This window comes from Nerophis ophidion, linkage group LG13 (assembly GCF_033978795.1).
Source record: "Nerophis ophidion isolate RoL-2023_Sa linkage group LG13, RoL_Noph_v1.0, whole genome shotgun sequence".
NCBI lineage: Eukaryota > Metazoa > Chordata > Actinopteri > Syngnathiformes > Syngnathidae > Nerophis > Nerophis ophidion.
Window position 1 is genome coordinate 21,730,532 of NC_084623.1, and position 19,843 is coordinate 21,750,374.

Sequence of the window (19,843 nt, forward strand, 5' to 3'; positions counted from 1 at the left end):
AATGGAAAAAAATTGCAACGCAGTCAGGACGTCTTCGTGATAATTAGTTGTTGTCGGCCATACGTAAAATTTTGGAAAATGTTTGCATATCCTTCTCAACTGCATTGTAATATACAGCACGCCTGTGGTGGCTAACAATGAAGCTAAGGGGAGTACTCTATTTTGCCCCCTTCCAAAAAACATCCAAAAACCGCCAACAATACTCACTTTAAATGTCGTTACCTGCATATTAAACAAGTATTAACAATCATAGTATCATTATTTACATTTATTATTTTTCATGGTGAGCAGTCTGCCTTTCCTGTCTGCCATGTCACTGGAACACGTGTCCTTATATATCAATAATACATGCATATTAATACGTACACAGTGTGTGTGTGTGTGTGTGTGTGTGTGCGTGGGTGTGTGTGTGTTGTTAGGGTTAGGTACCTTTCACATTTGAACCATGCATACGGTACCAAAACCTGGGAATCGATACCAGTACTTTATGGCAGTGGTTCTCAACCTTTTTTCAGTTATGTACCCCCTGTGAATTTTTTTTAAATTCAAGTACCCCCTAATCAGAGCAAAGCAATTCTGGTTTAAAAAAAGAGATAAAGAAGTAAAATACAGCACTATGTCATCAGTTTCTGATTTATTCAATAGTATAACAGTGCAAAATATTGCTCATTTGTAGTGGTGTTTCTTGAAGTATTTGGAAAAAAAGATATAAAAATAACTAAAAACTTGTAGAAAAATAAACAAGTGATTCAATTTTAAATAAAGATTTCTACACATAGAAGTAATCATCAACTCAAAGTTCCCTTTTTGGAGATTGTAATAGAGATCCATCTGGATTCATGAACTTAATTCTAAACATTTCTTCACAAAAAAAGAAATCTTTAACATCAATATTTATGGAACATGTCCACAAAAAATCTAGCTGTCAACACTGAATATTGCATTGTTGTATTTTTTTTCACAGTTTATGAACTTGCATTCATATTTTGTTGAAATATTATTCAATAAATATATTTATAAAGGATTTTTGAATTGTTGCTATTTTTTGAATATTTAAAAAAAATCTCACGTACCCTTTGGCATACCTTCAAGTACCCCTAGGGGTACGCGTACCCCCCTTTGAGAACCACTGCCCTTAGGTACCAATTTTCGGTACTTTTGTGTGTATTCATGTGTTAACAAATTTGGTTTTGTTTAATATTTAGATATCTTATTTTTATTAGTTTAACATGGCGCCTTGCAGCTAACTTTGAACTGGTGCAGACCAGGGGAATCTGACTGTTGAATTAAATAAATGGCTCGGTTGGTAAAGCAGCCGTGCCAACAGCTTGTAGACAATGTAGTCGCTGCAATTGTGTCCTTGGGCAAGACACTTTAACCACCTGCTCCTAGTGCCACCCACATTTGTTTAAATGTATCTTAAAGATGTGGATATTGGGTTTCACTATGTAAAGTGCTTTGAGACTGGAGAGAACAACGCTATATAATTATAATTCACTTCTCTTCACAATTGACAGTGAGTTAATAATTCTAACTGTGTTATCTAGTTATTATATATTGTTTTCTTACACTTCTGAGTGTAATTTGCATGCATTATGTCATGAGTGCGCCGACTTTTTCACCAGGCGAAATACGTATCAAATGACCACAAAGTGTTTGTTCTGTAAGTACTGCACTTATTACACACCAGCTGTTTAATTGTAGGGTGCATCTTAGTTGATTTGGTTTTTTTTAATCAAATTTGAAGGCAACAAAATCCCCATGTAAAATTGCTAATGCTAATCAGTAGCATGTACCATAAATTCCGGATTATAAGACGCTACTTTTTTTTTTTAACCTTGCGGCTCATAAAATGGTGCAGCTAATTTATGGATTTTTCTTTGCCGACGGCGATAATGCAAGTAGTTGAAAAAAAAAACCCAACTAAAAGCAAATACACTGAAATAATTGATTACTCTTTGTACTATGGTGCCATCTTTTAGACGAGTTCGGTCACTGCAGGTGTTTAGAGCTTTGAACCGGGTGTACACTTGCTGTTTTGTCTTCGAAGTTGTCCATAGCGTTTCTACTTGAAATGATCCTTCATTCACCACTCCGAGCAACGTTTTGTAAGTCTTACAAAATAACTAAAACAATTCATACTTACTAAACCGTCACGTGTGACGTCTGTAGAAGTCTTTTCATGCATATTTGTATGTATTATCGTAATATAATTAAGCTAGAGTCTTTAGCATTAGCTAATGTGCTAACACATTGACGAGTGTTAATATTATGAACTTACTTTCTCTTCGTATTGTTTTATTTTCACAAATTCCTTGGTAAATTCACCAAAAACGTCACCATTGAGTTATTGAGTCTGAAAAGCTGATTCTTCTGCAGCTTGTGGATCAATGACGATGATCATCCATTTTACTGCTGTGTTACAGACATTATTTTGAAACAATTAAGGTGTGTAAATAAACATTTACAATATCTTACTGTGTAAAAAACTAATTTCACAACTTATATATCTGCGGCTTATAGTCCGATGCAGCTAATATTTAGGAAAATATTTTTTTCTTCTAAAATTTAGTGGGTGCTACTTATATACCGGTGAGTTCTATAGTTTGGAAAATACGGTACACGGCAATACCCATCAAGCTAGCACATTTTGAAAAGTGGTGCCTTACTTTTGAGCTTTTTCTATCAGGCATGCTTGCTTTGGTGACATGGTGAATTGCACTGTGACCTTTAATGCAGTACTGTAAAAATACACCGATTTACCCGCCAAGTGCTTGAATCGCTGACGTCACATGCAACAAAGGTATCAAAATATGGTACTGTTTGATTTCAAGTGAATTGGGAGTAATGACCAAATTCAGGCGGTACCCATCCTTATGTGTAATATATACTGTATATGCAAGTATTTCAGCCTGGCATAAATATAGTTTAGAAATACCTGCATGAAGTACTCCTCTAGCAAACAGTCAACCCAGGGCTCAGCCACCTCCATGGGCCGCACTTCATTGGAAATGTCACAGCACTTTATTAGCACCATCTTCAGCTGCAGTGTCAAAAATTAAAGGTTGTCTTGTGAGTGACTGTACCATTTGTCAACAAACATCACTGTCTGACAGGTACAATACTGTGACGCCGATTAACTATTCATTTAAAAAAAATAAATCACTTACACAGGTGACATGCTCCTCGTCGGCATAGTCAAAATTGTCCACTTTTTGCTTGAAAGACTCCAGAATCTCACCGTGCCGTGCCATATCTGTGGCCAGGATCAATGTAATAGTCCCCTGATACACATTCATAAACACACATGTTAAAATATTTTTTGGACACATTGCATTTTGCATATTCTAAAAAACTACAGAAATGTATACGTACGTTATTTAAGTTATTTTATCTTGATAAGTGTCCTTCAGTTAACTAGTGATGATACACTTTCTTCAGAAATCAAGCACTACTTTCTGGACACATACTGTAGGCAAAAATGCATACACTATACAATTTGGAAAAAAATAAATGTATCCCCGCACAGTCGCTATTCAGTATTTATTGTTCCATGTATCCACATATTCTTCTAATTATTCAAATTTACATATTTTTCCTTCGAAAATAGGCTTAAAAAATGCATCTCATTCACCCTAAATCATTGATTCTCGAACTGGGCTCTATCTAGTGCATGGGCCGGCAATCTTTACCACTCAAAGAGCCATTTTGACCAGTTTCACAAAATATAGAAGACAATGGGAGCCACAACCATTCTCGCGAATATCTGCTGATGGTCACGCAGATAACAATAATATGGGCGTGCTATGAAGCCACTGCCTTTGACGCCTTCAAAATGTACAAACAGCTTGCCAGCCTAGCAACATGTTGTATGTGTCTTCCGCAGATGCAAGTACATGACTGCAAGGCATACTTGTTCAACAGCCATACAGGTTACACTGAAGGTTGTGATATAAACAACTTTAACACTTTTACTAATATACGCCACACTGTGAACCCACACCAAACAAGAATGACAAACACATTTCGGGAGAACATCTGCACTGTAACACATTATAAACGCAACATAACAATTACCCAGAATCCCATACTGGCTACATTATACACCCCACTAGCACCAACCCCCCCCACCCCCCCTGGCATTGGTTGAGGTGGGCGGGGTTGGGGGCGCGGGTGTGTATAATATAGCCTGGAAGAGTAATGGATACAGGGCATTCTGGGTAATTGTTATGTTGCGTTTATGTTGTGTTACTGTGAGGATGTTCTCCCAAAATGTGTTTTTCATTCTTGTTTGGTGTGGGTTCACAGTGTGGTGCAAATAAGTAAGAGTCTTAAAGTTGTTTATATCACAACCTTCAGTGTAACCTGTATGGCTGTTGACTAAGTATGCCTTGCAATCTCCTACGTGTGACGATAGAAGCAGCAAAATGCATGCGTCCTGCCGGCACGCATATAGTATAGTATTGTAGTCCGAGTGAAAATCGGAGAATGTTAACCCCGGGAGAGGCACCAAAATCCGGAAACCCCCGAAACAATCGGGGGGGTTGGCGATTATGCAGCTGAGCCACATCAGAGTGGCCAAAGAGCCGCATGCGGCTCCGGAACCATGGGTTGCCGACCCCTGATCTAGTGGTATGCCCAAGAATCACTTGATTTAGGCACAGTGTTTCATTATTTTCTGCTTATATCCAAAAAGTGTTACTTTTCAAACTTTGTGTAATGTTACAATGGCCAATACATAGGCCTCCTACGCTACTGTGTTTTAATGTTGGTCATTATGGTGGTACTTGGAGAGCAAAGTGTCTTTTGAGGTTGTACTCAGTAGTTCCTAACCTTTTTTTTACCAAGTACCACCTCAGAAAAAACTTGGTTCTCCAAGTGTCATCCATCCATTTTTCTACCGCTTGTCCCTTTTGGGGTCGCGGGGGTTGCTGGAGCCTATCTCAGCCTGGACAAGTCGCCACCTCATCGCAGGGCCAACACAGATAGACAGTCACACTCACATTCACACACTTGGGCCAATTTAGTGTTGCCAATCAACCTATCCCCAGGTGCATGTTTTTGGAGGTGGGAGGAATTTGGAGTACCCGGAAGGAACCCACGCAGTCACGGGGAGGACATGCAAACTCCACACAGAAAGATCCTGGGCCCGGGATTGAACTCAGGACTACTCAGGACCTTCGTATTGTGAGGCACATGCACTAACCCCTGTTTCACCGTGCTGCCCTAGTTTTCCAAGTGCTGATACATTTATCTCAAGCAGATTTGGGGATTTAAGTGTTCAAAGTAAAAAATATAAAAATAATGTATGACTTATTTTTCAAACTTGCATAATAAATGTTGCATAATATTTGCTCAAAAAATAATAATGAATCAAAATCAATGTTGTTCTACAAACACAGTTTCCATATGAGTTGGGAAATTGTGTTAGATGTAAATATAAACGGAATACAATGATTTGCAAATCATTTTCAACCCATATTCAGTTGAATATGCTACAAAGACAAGATTTTTGATGTTCAAACTGATAAACATTTTCTTTTTTTTGTGCAAATACTCATTAACTTTAGAATTTGATGCCAGCAACAAGTGACAAAGAAGTTGGGAAAGGTGCCAATAAATACTGATAAAGTTGAGGAATGCTCATCAAACACTTATTTGGAACATCCCATAGGTGTGCAGAATAATTGGGAACAGGTGGGTGCCATGATTGGGTATAAAAACAGCTTCCCAAAAAAAGCTCAGTCTTTTACAAGAAAGGATGGGGCGAGGTACACCCCTTTGTCCACAACAGCGTGAGGAAATAGTCAAACAGTTTAAGAACAACGTTCCTCAAAGTGCAATTGCAAGAAATTTAGGGATTTCAACATCTACGGTGCATAATATCATCAAAAGGTTCAGAAAATCTGGAGAAATCACTCCACGTACTAACATTGAATGACCGTGACCTTCGATCCCTCAGACGGCACTATATTAAAAACCGACACTAATCTCTAAAGGACATCACCACATGGGCTCAGGAACACTTCAGAAAACCACTGTCACTAAATACAGTTCGTCGCTACATCTGTAAGTCCAAGTTAAAGCTCTACAATGCAAAGCGAAAGCCTTTTATCAACAACATCCAGACCTGCCACCTGCTTCTCTGGGCCCGAGATCATCTAAGATGGACTGATGCAAATTGGAAAAGTGTTCTGTGGACTGACGAGTCCACATTTCAAATTGTTTTTGGAAATATTCGACAACGTGTCATACGTACCAAAGGGGAAGCGAACGACCCAGACTGTTATCGACGCAAAGCTCAAAAGCCAGCATCTATGATGGTATGGGGGTGCATTAGTGCCCAAGGCATGGGTAACTTACACATCTGTGAAGGCACTATTAATGCTGAAAGGTACATACAGGTTTTGGAACAACATATGCGGTCATCTAAGCGCCGTCTTTTTCATGGACGCCCCTGCTTATTTCAGCAAGACAATACCAAGCCACATTCAGCACGTGTTACAACAGCGTGGCTTCATAAAAAAAATGTATGGGAACTTTCCTGACCCGCCTGCAGTCCAGACTTGTCTCCCATCAAAAATGTGTGGCGCATTATGAAGCGTAAAATATGACAGTTGAACGATTGAAGCTCTACATAAAACAAGAATGGGAAAGAATTCCACTTTCAAAGCTTCAACAATTAAGTTTCCTCAGTTCCCAAACGTTTATTGAGTGTTGTTAAAAAACAAGGTGATGTAACACAGTGTGAACATCCCCTTTCCCAACTACTTTGGCACGTGTTACTGCCATGAAATTCTATGTTAATTATTATTTGCAAAAAAATAAAGTTTATGAGTTTGAAATTTAAATATCTTGTCTTTGTAGAGCATTCAATTGAATGTGGGTTGAAAAGGATTTGCAAATCCTTGTGTTCCGTTTATATTTACATCTAACACAATTTCCCAACTTATATGGAAACGGGGTTTGTAAATTATTGACCTACTTCACATCAAATATTCCACTTTGAAATATTTTGGGGGGATAAAATTGCATTTTTTGTGTGTTTGCCATAAATAACTAAGTTGTTAGGGCATAAAAGGGCATAAAACAAGCAAAAACAAAAAAACTTAAAAGATAATAAAACTTAAAATTGATGGATGGATCTGAAGTTGATCTAGAGCAGTGTTTTTCAACCTGTTTTGAGCCAAGGCGCATTTTTTTCTTTGAAAAAATCCGTAGGCACACCACCAACAAAAATCATTAAAGGGAACATTATCACAATTTCTGAAGGGTTAAAACCAATAAAAATAAGTTCCCATCAAAGTTTTTATCAAAATTTTTACCCATCACGCAATATCCCCAAAAACGACTTCAAAGTGCCTGATTTTAACCGTCGTTATAGCCACCCGTTTATTGTCCTGTGACGTCACTGCGTGAAGCCAACAAAACCAAATATGGCGGATAGCACAGAAAGGTATAGCATGGTAGGTCTGATTCAGACCCGGATTTCAGCACCGTAAGCGATTCAACAGATTCCGCATGTATGGAAACGGATGGTTGGAGTGTGGAGGCAGATAGCGAAAACGAAATTGAAGAAGAAACTGAAGCTATGGAGCCATATCACGACAGACAGCGGCAACGAGGACGAATTCGGCGATCGCCTTCTAACCAACGATTGCATCTTTTGATCACTAGTGCAACTTGAATCCGTCGATTGGTAAGTGCTTGTTTGGCATTAAATGTGGGTGGAGGGAAAGGCTGGATGCAAATATAGCTACAAATGAGGCATAATGATGCAATACAGCTAGCCTAAATAGCATGTTAGCATCGATTAGCTTGCAGTCATGCCGTGACCAAATATGTCTGATTAGCACATAAGTCAATGACATCAACAAAACTCACCTTTGTGATTTCTCTGACTTAATCGTTGGAAATGCATCTGCTTTGAGTGTCGCAGGATATCCACAAATTCTTGCCATCTCTGTCGTAGCATAGCTGTCGTCAGTAAAATGTGCGTCCAATTTTTTTGCCTTTTTCGCATCTTTTGGCCACTGGTGCTACTTGAATCCGTCCCTGTTAGTGTTGTTACACCCTCCGACAATACACCGACGAGGCATAATGTCTCAAAGGTACGGAAAACAGTCGAAAAAACGGAAAATAACAGAGCTGATTTGACTTGCTGCGTGTTTTTGATTGATTGATTGATACTTTTATTAGTAGATTGCACAGTTCAGTACATATTCCGTACAATTGACCACTGAATGGTAACACCCGAATACGTTTTTCAACTTGTTTAAGTCGGGGTCCACGTCAATCAATTCATGGTACAAATATATACTATCAGCATAATACAGTCATCACACAGGTTAATCATCATAGTATATACATTGAATTTTTTACATTATTTACAATCCGGGGGGTGGGATGAGGAGCTTTGGTTGATATCAGTACTTGAGTCATCAACAATTAACAATTGCATCAACAGAGAAATGTGGACATTGAAACAGTGTAGGTCTTATTTAGTAGGATATGTACAGCCAGCAGAGAACATAGTGAGTTCGGATAGCATAAGAACAAGTACAGTATATACATTAGAAGTACATTTGATTATTTACATTAGGTTGAGTAGGTTAATAGTGTAATGTGTTTGAGAAAATGGCAGATTGCTTCACGTTGTGACGTCATCGCTTCGACGTCATCGCTTCGACAGCGAACAATTGAAAAGGCGTTTACATGGCCAAATTCACCCTTTTAGAGTTCGGAAATTGGTTAAAAAAACATATGGTCTTTTTTCTCCAACATCAAGGTATATATTGACGCTTACATAGGTCTTGTGATAATGTTCCCCTTTAAAAAATTAAACTCAGTAGAAAATAAAAAGTTGTTGTCGCAATTGTTGGATATGAATTCAAACCATAACCAACCATGCATCTCTATAGCTATTGTCTCAAAGTAGGTCTACTGTCACGACCTGTCACATCACGCCGTGACTTATTTTGAGTTTTTTGGTGTTTTACCGTGCGCTGTGTTTTAGTTCTTGTCTTACACTCCTACTTTGGTGGCTTTTCCTGTTTTGTTGGTATTTTCCTGATGCAGTTTTATGTCCTCCTATGAGCGCTATTCTCCCACCTGCTTCGTTTTAGCAATCAAGAACGTTTTAGTTGTTGCTATTTTTTTTTGTGTGGACGTTGTTGCTTGTCATGTATGGATATACTTTGTGGACGTCGTCTATGCTCCACACACTGTAAGTCTTTGCTGTCGTCCAGCATTCTGTTTTTTTTAACTTTGTAGCCAGTTCAGTTTTAGTTTTGAATAGCGTTTCCTAAGCTTCAATGCCATTTCTTAGGGGCACTCACTTTTTGTTTATTTTTGGTTTAAGCATTAGATACCTTTTTACCTGCACGTTGCCTCCCGCTGTCGCCTGCATATCACGACAAACCATCGTCGTCTCACACGACCTGTTCCCGACATCTACAAAGCATCTAGCTACCTTCTGCCACCTACTGATATGGAAGAGAATAACATGGTTACACTGCCGAGCTCTAGACAGCCCCGACACTCAACAACGGCACATTATTTGTGGATTATAACTACTGGTTTGCAAAAAATATTTTTTACCCAAATAGGTGAAACTACACAGTCTCCCACGGCACACCAGACTGTATCTCACGGCTCATTGAAAAACACTGATCTAGAAATTCTAAAGTTCAAAGTAAAAAACAACAATGTATGACTTATGTTTAGTTGGAATGTTTTAAGTTTTGCTCAATAATTGCTCAAAAATAATAATGAATCAAAATTAATGTTGTTATGAATTATTGATTTATTAAAGGCTCTAATTCCTTCACATCAAATATTCCACTTTGAAATATTTTGGGGGGAAATATTGCATATTTTTTGTTTTTGCCATCAAAAAGGGTTTGCTTTAAATGGGAACTGCACTTTTTAAAACAATTTGCTGATCTTTCACAATCATTATGAGAGGCAAAAACACATGTCCTTTTTTGGGGGATTTTAAAGATGATAAAGAAAACGCTTGGAAGATTCAGCTAATGGGAGTCACCATTGTAGTCTTCAAAGCCCTCTAAAACAACTTCAAAACCCCACATTAAACATTTTGTAGACACACTGCAAGTATATATATAATGCAGTAACCGATATGTAATAATAACAATATGTAATATGTACAATATTTACCGTATTTTAGTCATTTTAATCGTTGACAGGAACAGGACTAATTCTACGGCACATTTACTTCCGTTTCCATAGCAAAACACTTCCAAATGTTGTGTCTTCTAATCATGGCAGACTTGGTAACAAACAACAAAGACGACTATTTTTGGACAAATTATGATTCACAACCTCATCTTTTTTAATCTAAATATACAACGGTTGAACTACAGCTTATGGAAGCCACCACAAAGGAAGAGTGAGATGTTGTAGCAGATGGATGCCCATAAAATGAGGTTAAAGTGACTCGAAACTGCTAATTGTGGAATTCAAGGCCATACTATTACAACATAAATGGAGTGCTTACCCAAAAATGTCAGAAAAAAAAGTCCACGGCCAGCTGGACCATTGAGTGAGTCACACTTTAAATTGATCATGATAAACACAGCACGTCACGCGTGTTATAACTACAGTACATACGCTGTCTGGCTAGCTGTGAACAAACAACACATGAAATGTGGGCTAATACTTTACAGATACTGTAATATCTTTAACAGATACTGTCCATGTTTTTCAGCCAGTACTGGTTGGTGGCGCGTTTCTTAGTTATTATACAGGTTACAGAACGTGAATAAAGTATTGTTGACGGCTTTTGAATGCATTTTTAAGTGATTTAGAGGTATGAATGATTGCTCCCATTAGCTGCATTGCTAACCACCAAGAACGAGACGATTTTTACATGCAAAAAAAAACAAAAAACCCAAAAAACCTACTTTTGTCTTGTCTCTCATAGTAATTGTGAACAATAGGCAAAAATCCCAAAAAAGTGCAGTTCTCCATTGACAAAAAAGGCGTTTATCATTATAAAGATACATTTCCATATTGATTGACAGATCTCAAGTTGATCGAGATATTCAAGCATTGAAAAAATGTGTTTTGTCGTACCATATGTTATATTTAAAACATTTTAAGAATGAGACTCTTCCCTGCGATCAAACTTGAGGGGAGCCCTAAACGTTAAAACAACAATCTTAATATTGTACTGGACTTGCAAATGAAAAATATGAGAGTGGCCCGGCATTTTTGGATCTTTCAGTGTGCAGCCCTCAGTGGAAAAGGTTTGGACACCCCTGGTATAAACTGCATTGCTAACCTGTCGAATCTGCTTGAAGGCTTCCGGGTCAAAGTTGGAGAAAATGTTGCTGTCTGGTTGAGAGAAGATCTGGAAAGCCACAGCACAGTGGTGATTCTCCAAAGGGGAGATGTCGTTGTAGCGAACTGCTAACTCTGTTCTGGCATTGATTTGGTACCTGGAAAAAAAAACATTTCATGAAATCAACAAACAAGAGTAATCAGGAAGGTTATATTATGTGAAGGAAGGGACTTACGAAGTATAAGCACACTTCACTCTACAGGGCTTTTCTCCTATCCTAAGTAAGTTTACATGCACTAAAAATGAGTGTTCAGCTTGGAATGTCTCCAAGATTGTGTATGTTTTTGATGACCAGTTCAAGTTGAATGTGAACACAGAATTTATAGTGAAGCGCGCAAAACAGAGAATTCATCTTCTCAGGAAACTAAATTATTCCTCTGTCAGGCCAGTGTTGTACTGTTTATATATTTATTGACTATTTATTTATTGTGGGCCATGACAACTTGCTGCTAAAATGAATTGCCACTTGAGGAGTTAACAAAGTTGTTTCTATTGAATTGAATTGGAAAGATCTTAAGGTTTTCGACTTTTAAAAATGTTTAGTAAATAACGTATCTCCATGATGTGCTTATACTTAGTTGCACGTAAACACTCCCATCATCCATTATTGTATCAGGCATTCTACAGACGTGCCAGTCTTCTTAACATGATGACCCGGACGCAAAGTAGATGACGCATTATGTGATCAAAAAACACAATATTTACATGTTTGTGTCTTTGTTTAGTTAGTAATGTTTTGATTTATTGTATGTTTTGATATATTATATGTTAGGCTTCACGGTGGAAGAGGGGTTAGTGCGTCTGCCTCACAATACGAAGTTCCTGCAGTCCTGGGTTCAAATCCATGCTCGGGATCTTTCTGTGTGGAGTTTGCATGTTCTCCCCGTGAATGCGTGGGTTCCCTCCGGGTACTCCGGCTTCCTCCCACTTCCAAAGACATGCACCTGGGGATAGGTTGATTGGCAACACTAAATCGGCCCTAGTGTGTGAATGTGAGTGTGAATGTTGTCTGTCTATCTGTGTTAGCCCTGCGATGAGGTGGCGACTTGTCCAGGGTGTACCCCGCCTTCCGCCCGATTGTAGCTGAGATAGGCGCCAGCGCCCCCCGCGACCCCGTAAGGGACAAGCGGTAGAAAATGGATGGATGGATGGATGGATATTATATGTTTGATGATCCTGGCTTTTCGTTTTTTGAAAACCCCAGATTTCCTGAGATTTTCAATTGATGGTTTTCATAAGCAAAAAGCAAAAAACATTAACGTAATATCAAAAGAAGGCTTGAAATATATGGTAATGGATGTTATGAGCCCATGTCATGTATTATTAGTTTCACCTTGGAATTAAAAACAAACCTTAGCACGATTTAATTTTTTTTTCGAGTTTTACCAGTATATTTTCTCGGGAGATGACAGAAGATTCTTAAATAGTTCAATAAAACTTACTAAATGTCACATTGTTGTGTAATTTCCACATGTTTTATTTTGTTAAATTCTACAGAAGACTATTTATTCCCTATATTCATTCTTTTTTTTAAACATTTTTCCATGCTTTATGCCTCTTAAGACCTCACTGCTGTCTTTGTAAGGTCATGTTACCTTTAAACTAAACAATATTGAGCCTAATCCCCTTTTGGTTCTGTTTTTTTCACCAAATAAGAATCTATAAAAGAATAGAAAAAGAACCGAATCAGTAAGCAAAATCAAAAGTCTCTAGATGTAAAAGTGAAACTTACACATAGCTTTGTCCAAATCTGCCACAAATATATTATACTTTTACATTTCTTCTATTACTTCATCCTGGTTGCTATATGTTGGCGATGTGTGTGAATGTATAAATGTGAGCTTTGATGACGTTATGACGTCTGTTTTGAGTAAGCAGTGAAGTGTTCCACACTGGGTTTGCTGCAACCAGAAAGAATCAGCCATTTTGCATTTTTGCAAAGGGGTGTAGGTATTGATGCACATTTCTAATTTGATTCAAATAACCTTATTATTGAACTTTGACATCAAAATGTATTTTCTCTTAACTTTTATGACATTGTCTTATATAATTGATTGATTTAAATGAAAGAAAACATTCTAAACTTTACAAAAGCTCAGACAATGATACATAATTTTACATCAGGTCTGTATACTCTACACCAGTGGTCCCCAACCACGGGTCCGTAACGCATTTGCTACCGGGCCGCACCTTTCGCCGGTCCCACCAGACACACCAATAAGCTTGTTCATAGATATATTATAAAACTCCTGATAGGAAGTCGCCATTTGCTATATTTGTTACATATTTGTTACATGGGACAATGCACATTAATAAACATATAAAATGTAAAGGTGCCAAATCGTAGCCAAAAGCTAGGTTCCATCTGCAGTCCGCAGCAGGGACAGATCACGGCAGATCGGGAACAAAGTGACCATGGCAGTTAAAGTGCATAAGGCAAATGAAGAAGTGGGATATAATAATTGCACATAATAATTGTGCTGAAGGAGGAAAATACACATTTCCTTTGGCCTAGTAAGTTAAAGCGCTGGTGTTATTGCACAGAGTCCTATTACACAAATAGTTAGCAACAACAGATGTATTTATGCATGGGAAATTGGACCAAAAAAAGAAAGTATGTATGAAATTTTGTACAAAATATGAATACATAACTTTTAGAATGGAAATGCAAATCCACAGAAATATATTGGAACTAATGTGAAATATTTATAGCTTTATTATACATCCATGCTCTTGTCCTTGAATGTGATGTAGCGGACGATGGCGTGGGACACCGCAGAGGCCACCACAGTATGTTTCTTTTAATTTTTGTAGAAGTGGCTGGTTGTATCCGCTGCTTTAATGTCTTTAATGTCCTTTGTCTTCTTTGATTTTTGATGTTTCCCTCTTTCACACATGTAAGAGGGATGTGTACTATGGCTATGAGTTGTTGTTTTTTTCCCTTGGCCTCAGTCTGGACCCGCTTTCCAGGGCCCAGGCTTGGACCGATTTTTTTTTGTTTTATTTTATTTTAATCTTCAATTTTTTTCTCCCATTCCCCCCCACTTGTTTACCTGTATCTCACCTTTTTTGTAAGGGACGCTGGAAGCCGGCAGACCCGTCAGCGATCCTGTTCTGTCTCCCTGTAATGTTTGTCTAATCTTGAAGAGGATTGTGCTGAAAATGTAAATTTTCCTGAAGGAACTCTCCTAAAGGAATAGATAAAGTACTATCTAATCTATATAATCTAATCTGATGTATCACCTCTAACCCATATGATACTAAAGCCACAAAAGCCTAATAATAGCAAAAATGAGTGAAAAACAAAAGTCTGTGGAGAGCTTTTTTGCAAAGCGAAAAGGCCAGGGGCTCCCACTAATTCAACGTCATGGTGAGTTTTTTCATGTACTTTATCTGCCACATGTGGTAGGCTGGTCCGTGAAAATAATGCTTACATTAAACCGGTCCCTGGTGCAGAAAAGGTTGGGGACCCCTGCTCTACACAGAGGGTCGCAGACTGAATGCGGGGGGTCCACTTTATAGCTATGATTATTTTTAAAGGCAAAAAAAAAAAAAAGTATATTTGCAGACAAACATTTGTGTTGCTATTAGCTATTATTTGATCTCCATCCACACAAGTGTAGTTTCAAAACAGTCTATGTTTACCGCCAATTCTAATACTTGCCAACCCTCACGATTTTCCCCGGAGACTCCCGAATATCATTCCCCCCCCGAAAATCTACCGGGGCAACCATTCTCCCGAAATTCTCCCGATTTCCACTCGGACAACAATATCGGCAGCGTGCCTTAAAGGTACTGCTTTTAGCGTCCTCTACAACCTGTTGTCATGTCCGCTTTTCCGCCATACAATCAGCGTGCCGGCCCAGTCACGTAATATATGCGGATTCTACACACACACACAAGTGAATGCATCGCATACATGGTCAACAGTCATACAAGTCACACTGAGGGTGGACTTATAAACAACTTTAACACTGTTACAAATATGCACCACACTGTGAACCCACACCAAACAAGAATGACAAACACATTTCGGGAGAACATCCACACTGTAACACAACATCAACACAATAGAACAAATACCCAGAACCCTTGCAGCACTAACTCTTCCGGGACACTACAATATACACCCCTGCTACCAACAAACCTCGATTTTGCATGTCACTATAACGTTATATAAGCCTTGCTTGTTCAATATTCAATGCAAAACTTGTTTGGGTCCCTATTAAAAGGTTAAGTTGTTCAACTTTGGCCCGCAGCTTTGTTCAGTTTAGAATTTTGGCCCACTCTGTATTTGAGTTTGACACCCCTGAGTTAGAGGAACACAGCAAGACCTGATTTGGTGGCATCACACCTCTAGTATGTTTTTTTATATATACTAGACATACGATGACATGTACATTATCTTTAAAACCAGCCTGCAAGTACACAAAGCCCTGGTAATATGTATCTTTTTGTTCAGTGGTTAAAGCGTGCATGTAAGTCTGTGTAGCCCAACACTCAAAGAATTAGAGCATGTTTAGCAACATGGTGATGTATTACATGGGCAGTGAATTGTACATTATTTCTAAATTCAGCACGTACTAACGACCCAAGGAAACCCTATTGCATGTTTAAGTGCCTATATAAAGCGCACAGACGTGTGTGTGCCGTTGCAAAACTCTCGTGGAATTGTAAAGCATTGAATCATCAATACGGTGCTATACATATGCAACGAAGTGTATATTGTCTTTAACATCAGTAAACAATACAAGGAGGACGCTACATCATCCATACATCCATTCATTTTCTACCGCTTGTCCCTTTCAAGGTCGCGGGGGGTGTTGAAGCCTATCCCAGCTGCTCCTGGGCAGAAGGTGGTGTACTCCCTGGACAAGTCACCACCTCATTACAGGGCCAACACAGATAGACAACATTCACACTCACATTCATGTTTTTTTTTAGATATTTAGTCACTTTTTACATCTACACAAATAGAATAGGAATACACGTAAGTTTCCTTGATAATATGTCATTAAATAAGGACTAAAACATAAGGAAATAATGCCCCTTTCTTATGACACAGAGCAAAAAGTCATGCTTATCAAAATTGTCCCGTCAGCTGGAGGTTTGACAGCGATCGTATCCAAAACAGCTGACTGTCATTAGCGCTGGCGGGAGTGTCGCAAAGCCCATTTTGATGTGTCTTTTTTATAAATGTTGAGTGAAAATAATAGCATTTTTACGTTCAAATATATAGTAAGCCTTCTTATAGTGTGTTTAAAGCCAGTAAGGCAGTGTTGTTGAGCTTTGAAAATGACAGCGCACAACAGTGACGTCATCACAAGTCTCTGTTTGTGCCACGCACTCTCATGCACTTAGCAAAGAGTTTTGGACCTCTACATTTTGACCAGCGTTTATTTTAAAGATAAAAGCATGTGTTTACTGTATGGACAAGAGGGCTTAACGCAGTAATATGGTTGGACAGTATACCGGTATTAGTATAGTACCACCATACTAATGAACTATTTTCGGTACTATACCGCCTCTGAAACGATCCGGGCCCGAACTCCCCCGCGCCCGTGTCGTCATCACGTCGTGTCATTGCTGGTTTACAAGGAGACAAGCATGTTTGGCGGCACACAATCACGTACTACTTACAAGCAGACAGTCTGTAGATAGAAAAGGGGGAACGGACGCATTTTGGCTTAAAAACTAACGATAAAGGTAAAGTTGTAACACTGAAACAACCCCATGAAGAGATGCTTTAAGACATGGCTAGTTAGCTAGCCATGTCTTAGTCATTTAGCTACTTCTAAATGACTAATCCTTATCTCCATAGCGACAAATAAAGTGAGTTTCTTACAAGTATCATCCCTGCAGGACGAGGAATAGCCAAACATGCCTCATTACACACCGTAGCTCACCTGCAAATGTACACAAACGCCTTGGGTGGATCTACACCAGACATCCGCTGTTATAATATCAAGTACAGCCACATATCTAGTCTATACTACTATGATTACATCGATATTTTCTGGCATTACAACATCTTCTTTCGTTCTATAAAAATTCATATTATGTTTATAAACTCAGGAAATAAGTCCCTGGACAAATGGGGACTTTGAATATGACCAATGTATGATCCTGTAACGACTTAGTATCGGATTGATACCCAAATTTGTGGTATCATCCAAAACTAAATGTAAAGTATCAAACAACAGAAAAATAACTGATTATTACATTTTAACAAAAGTGTAGACAGAGAGAAAAGAGAAAGTAAGCAGATATTAACAGTAAATTAACAAGTCATTTAATAATTCATTTTCTACCACTTGTACTTAATAACGTAGACAAAATAATAGAATGATAAATTACACAATATGTTACTGCATAAGTCAGCAGACTAATTAGGAGCCTTTGTTTGTTTACTTACTACTAAAAGACAAGTTGTCTTGTACGTTCACTATTTTATTTAACTACTAAATTGCAATAATAAACATTTGTTTAATGTACCCTAAGATTGTTTGTTGAAATAACGCCAATGATGCATTTTTTTTGTGGTCCCCTTTATTTAGAAAAGTACCAAAAAGTACCGAAAAGTATCGAAATAATTTTGGTACCGGTACCAAAATATTGGTATCGGGAAAACACTACGAAGAAATAAGTATGTGTTTATTAAGTATCCGTGTTCGTGTGGACATGGTCTCAGAGCTGGCATTGCCCACTACAGTTGCGGTCATGTCATTGTTCAACGCAAGATCTTCAGAAACTTGTTCGGGCATCCGATCTCGGAAAGGGCATCACAGAGAGCAGAGATGTGTGCCAGTATTTTCTCTGTTGTGGACAAGAGGAAAATGCCTCTGTCGTTGACACAGTCCGCCTCTAACCAAATGAAAGTCTTTTTAACTCAATTGCTAGTTCAATGCTGGACTGCACGCTTCTTGAAGTGCTGTGCATGCTTCCACGTGTCACCTTTGATGGCAATGGTAATGCTCGTGTGCTGAATACTTAGCCTTTTATCATGGGTTGTGTTTGAGTAGAGTAAATACATGACATAAAATACATGACATCCATACAAGTAACACTTCCTGTTTTAATCGTTCAATACGTACCGTCTAGAAATTCGGTATGCCTCTGTACTGAACGGAAGGCTACGTACTGAAAATCGGAATACTAATACATTCACTGTGACGGAGATAGATATCTTTTTAAATCCTAGTCATATTTGAAAACAGCTAAAGTGGTGTGCATGTGTAGACCTTGAGCATGGAATGTGACTGTTAGCCATAACACCCTTCTTATCTCAAATGTCCCAGGTTTAGGAGGAGAATAGATTTGTGGATTCGCTCGGGAGGGGAATGATAGGGGGGGCGAGTGGCATAGGGAAAAAGGCCAGACTTCCGTAGTATGGTCGGATCAACTTGGGGGATGCGATTTGAATGTGATGTTCACAGAGTGGTCTCCCAAAGCTTTGGAGTAAAGTGTCACAATAGCTACTCTGTCTGGGATTCATTTAAAACCAGCTTATGTGTCTTCAAAAGAACTTGGGGGGTGACCTGCAGAAAATATGGTCCAAACACAACTGTCACACCCCTAGTGATTATTATATGTTATGTTCTTGCAATAGTTTATTGTAGTAGGGACGGCGTGGCGCAGTAGGAGAGTGGCCGTGCGCAACCCGAGGGTCACTGGTTCAAATCCCACCTAGAACCAACCTCGTCACGTCCGTTGTGTCCTGAGCAAGATACTTCACCCTTGCTCCTGATGGGTGCTGGTTGGCGCCTTGCATGGCAGCTCCCTCCATCAGTGTGTGAATGTGTGTGTGAATGGGTAAATGTGGAAGTAGTGTCAAAGCGCTTTGAGTACCTTGAAGGTAGAAAAGCGCTATACAAGTACAACCCATTTATCATTTATTTATTTAGTATTTGATTATATATAGCAGGTGAGGACAAAACACTCGGAATGGAAAGGCCATTTTGATTTTCAGATTGTTGTGTATAAAACTAATCCAATGTAGTGATTTAGGGCTATATAAGTAAACATTGATTGATTGATTGATAGATCAACACAGGCTAAACAGTTGTAGCTGACTACATACAAAGATGCGGACATTGTTGAGGCATAGAATCAATCGAAACGTAGTAAGCTTTATCAGATCATGCTCAAAGACTAATAGGACAATAGAACAGGACCTGAACAGTTGTTTTCCAATGTACAATTATAAAAAATGTATTAATGTTTTTTTAATAATCAACTAAAGTCAATGATGACCGTTGGATTTTATTGAAACTATTATTATTGAAACCCCAATATTTGACACCACAAAATACTTTTTCTCATGCATTCCATTTGTATTGCTATTTGTAAAAAAAAAAAAAAAATACATGAACTGCAATCTATATAAAGCTCCTGAATTGTACTTTGAACATCCCTGACATGTACAATCCACAATCTAATTTCTACACACACATTGAACATGAAGATTTCAGTGTAATT

At 38.5% G+C, this 19,843-nt stretch overlaps 1 protein-coding gene across 4 annotated transcripts in view; it reads right to left on the reverse strand.

The window, feature by feature from the left end:
• Positions 1–19,843, reverse strand: part of pde9aa (phosphodiesterase 9aa) — a 142,457-nt gene that overhangs the window by 18,828 nt on the left and 103,786 nt on the right. For all 4 annotated transcript variants that reach the window (XM_061919452.1, XM_061919453.1, XM_061919451.1 and 1 more), the window contains 3 exons: positions 11,306–11,462; positions 3,171–3,284; positions 2,939–3,043 (listed from right to left, as the gene is read on the reverse strand). In XM_061919452.1, coding sequence (XP_061775436.1) covers positions 2,939–3,043; positions 3,171–3,284; positions 11,306–11,462 — 376 coding nt within the window. The remainder of the gene's footprint in view (positions 1–2,938; positions 3,044–3,170; positions 3,285–11,305; positions 11,463–19,843) is intronic.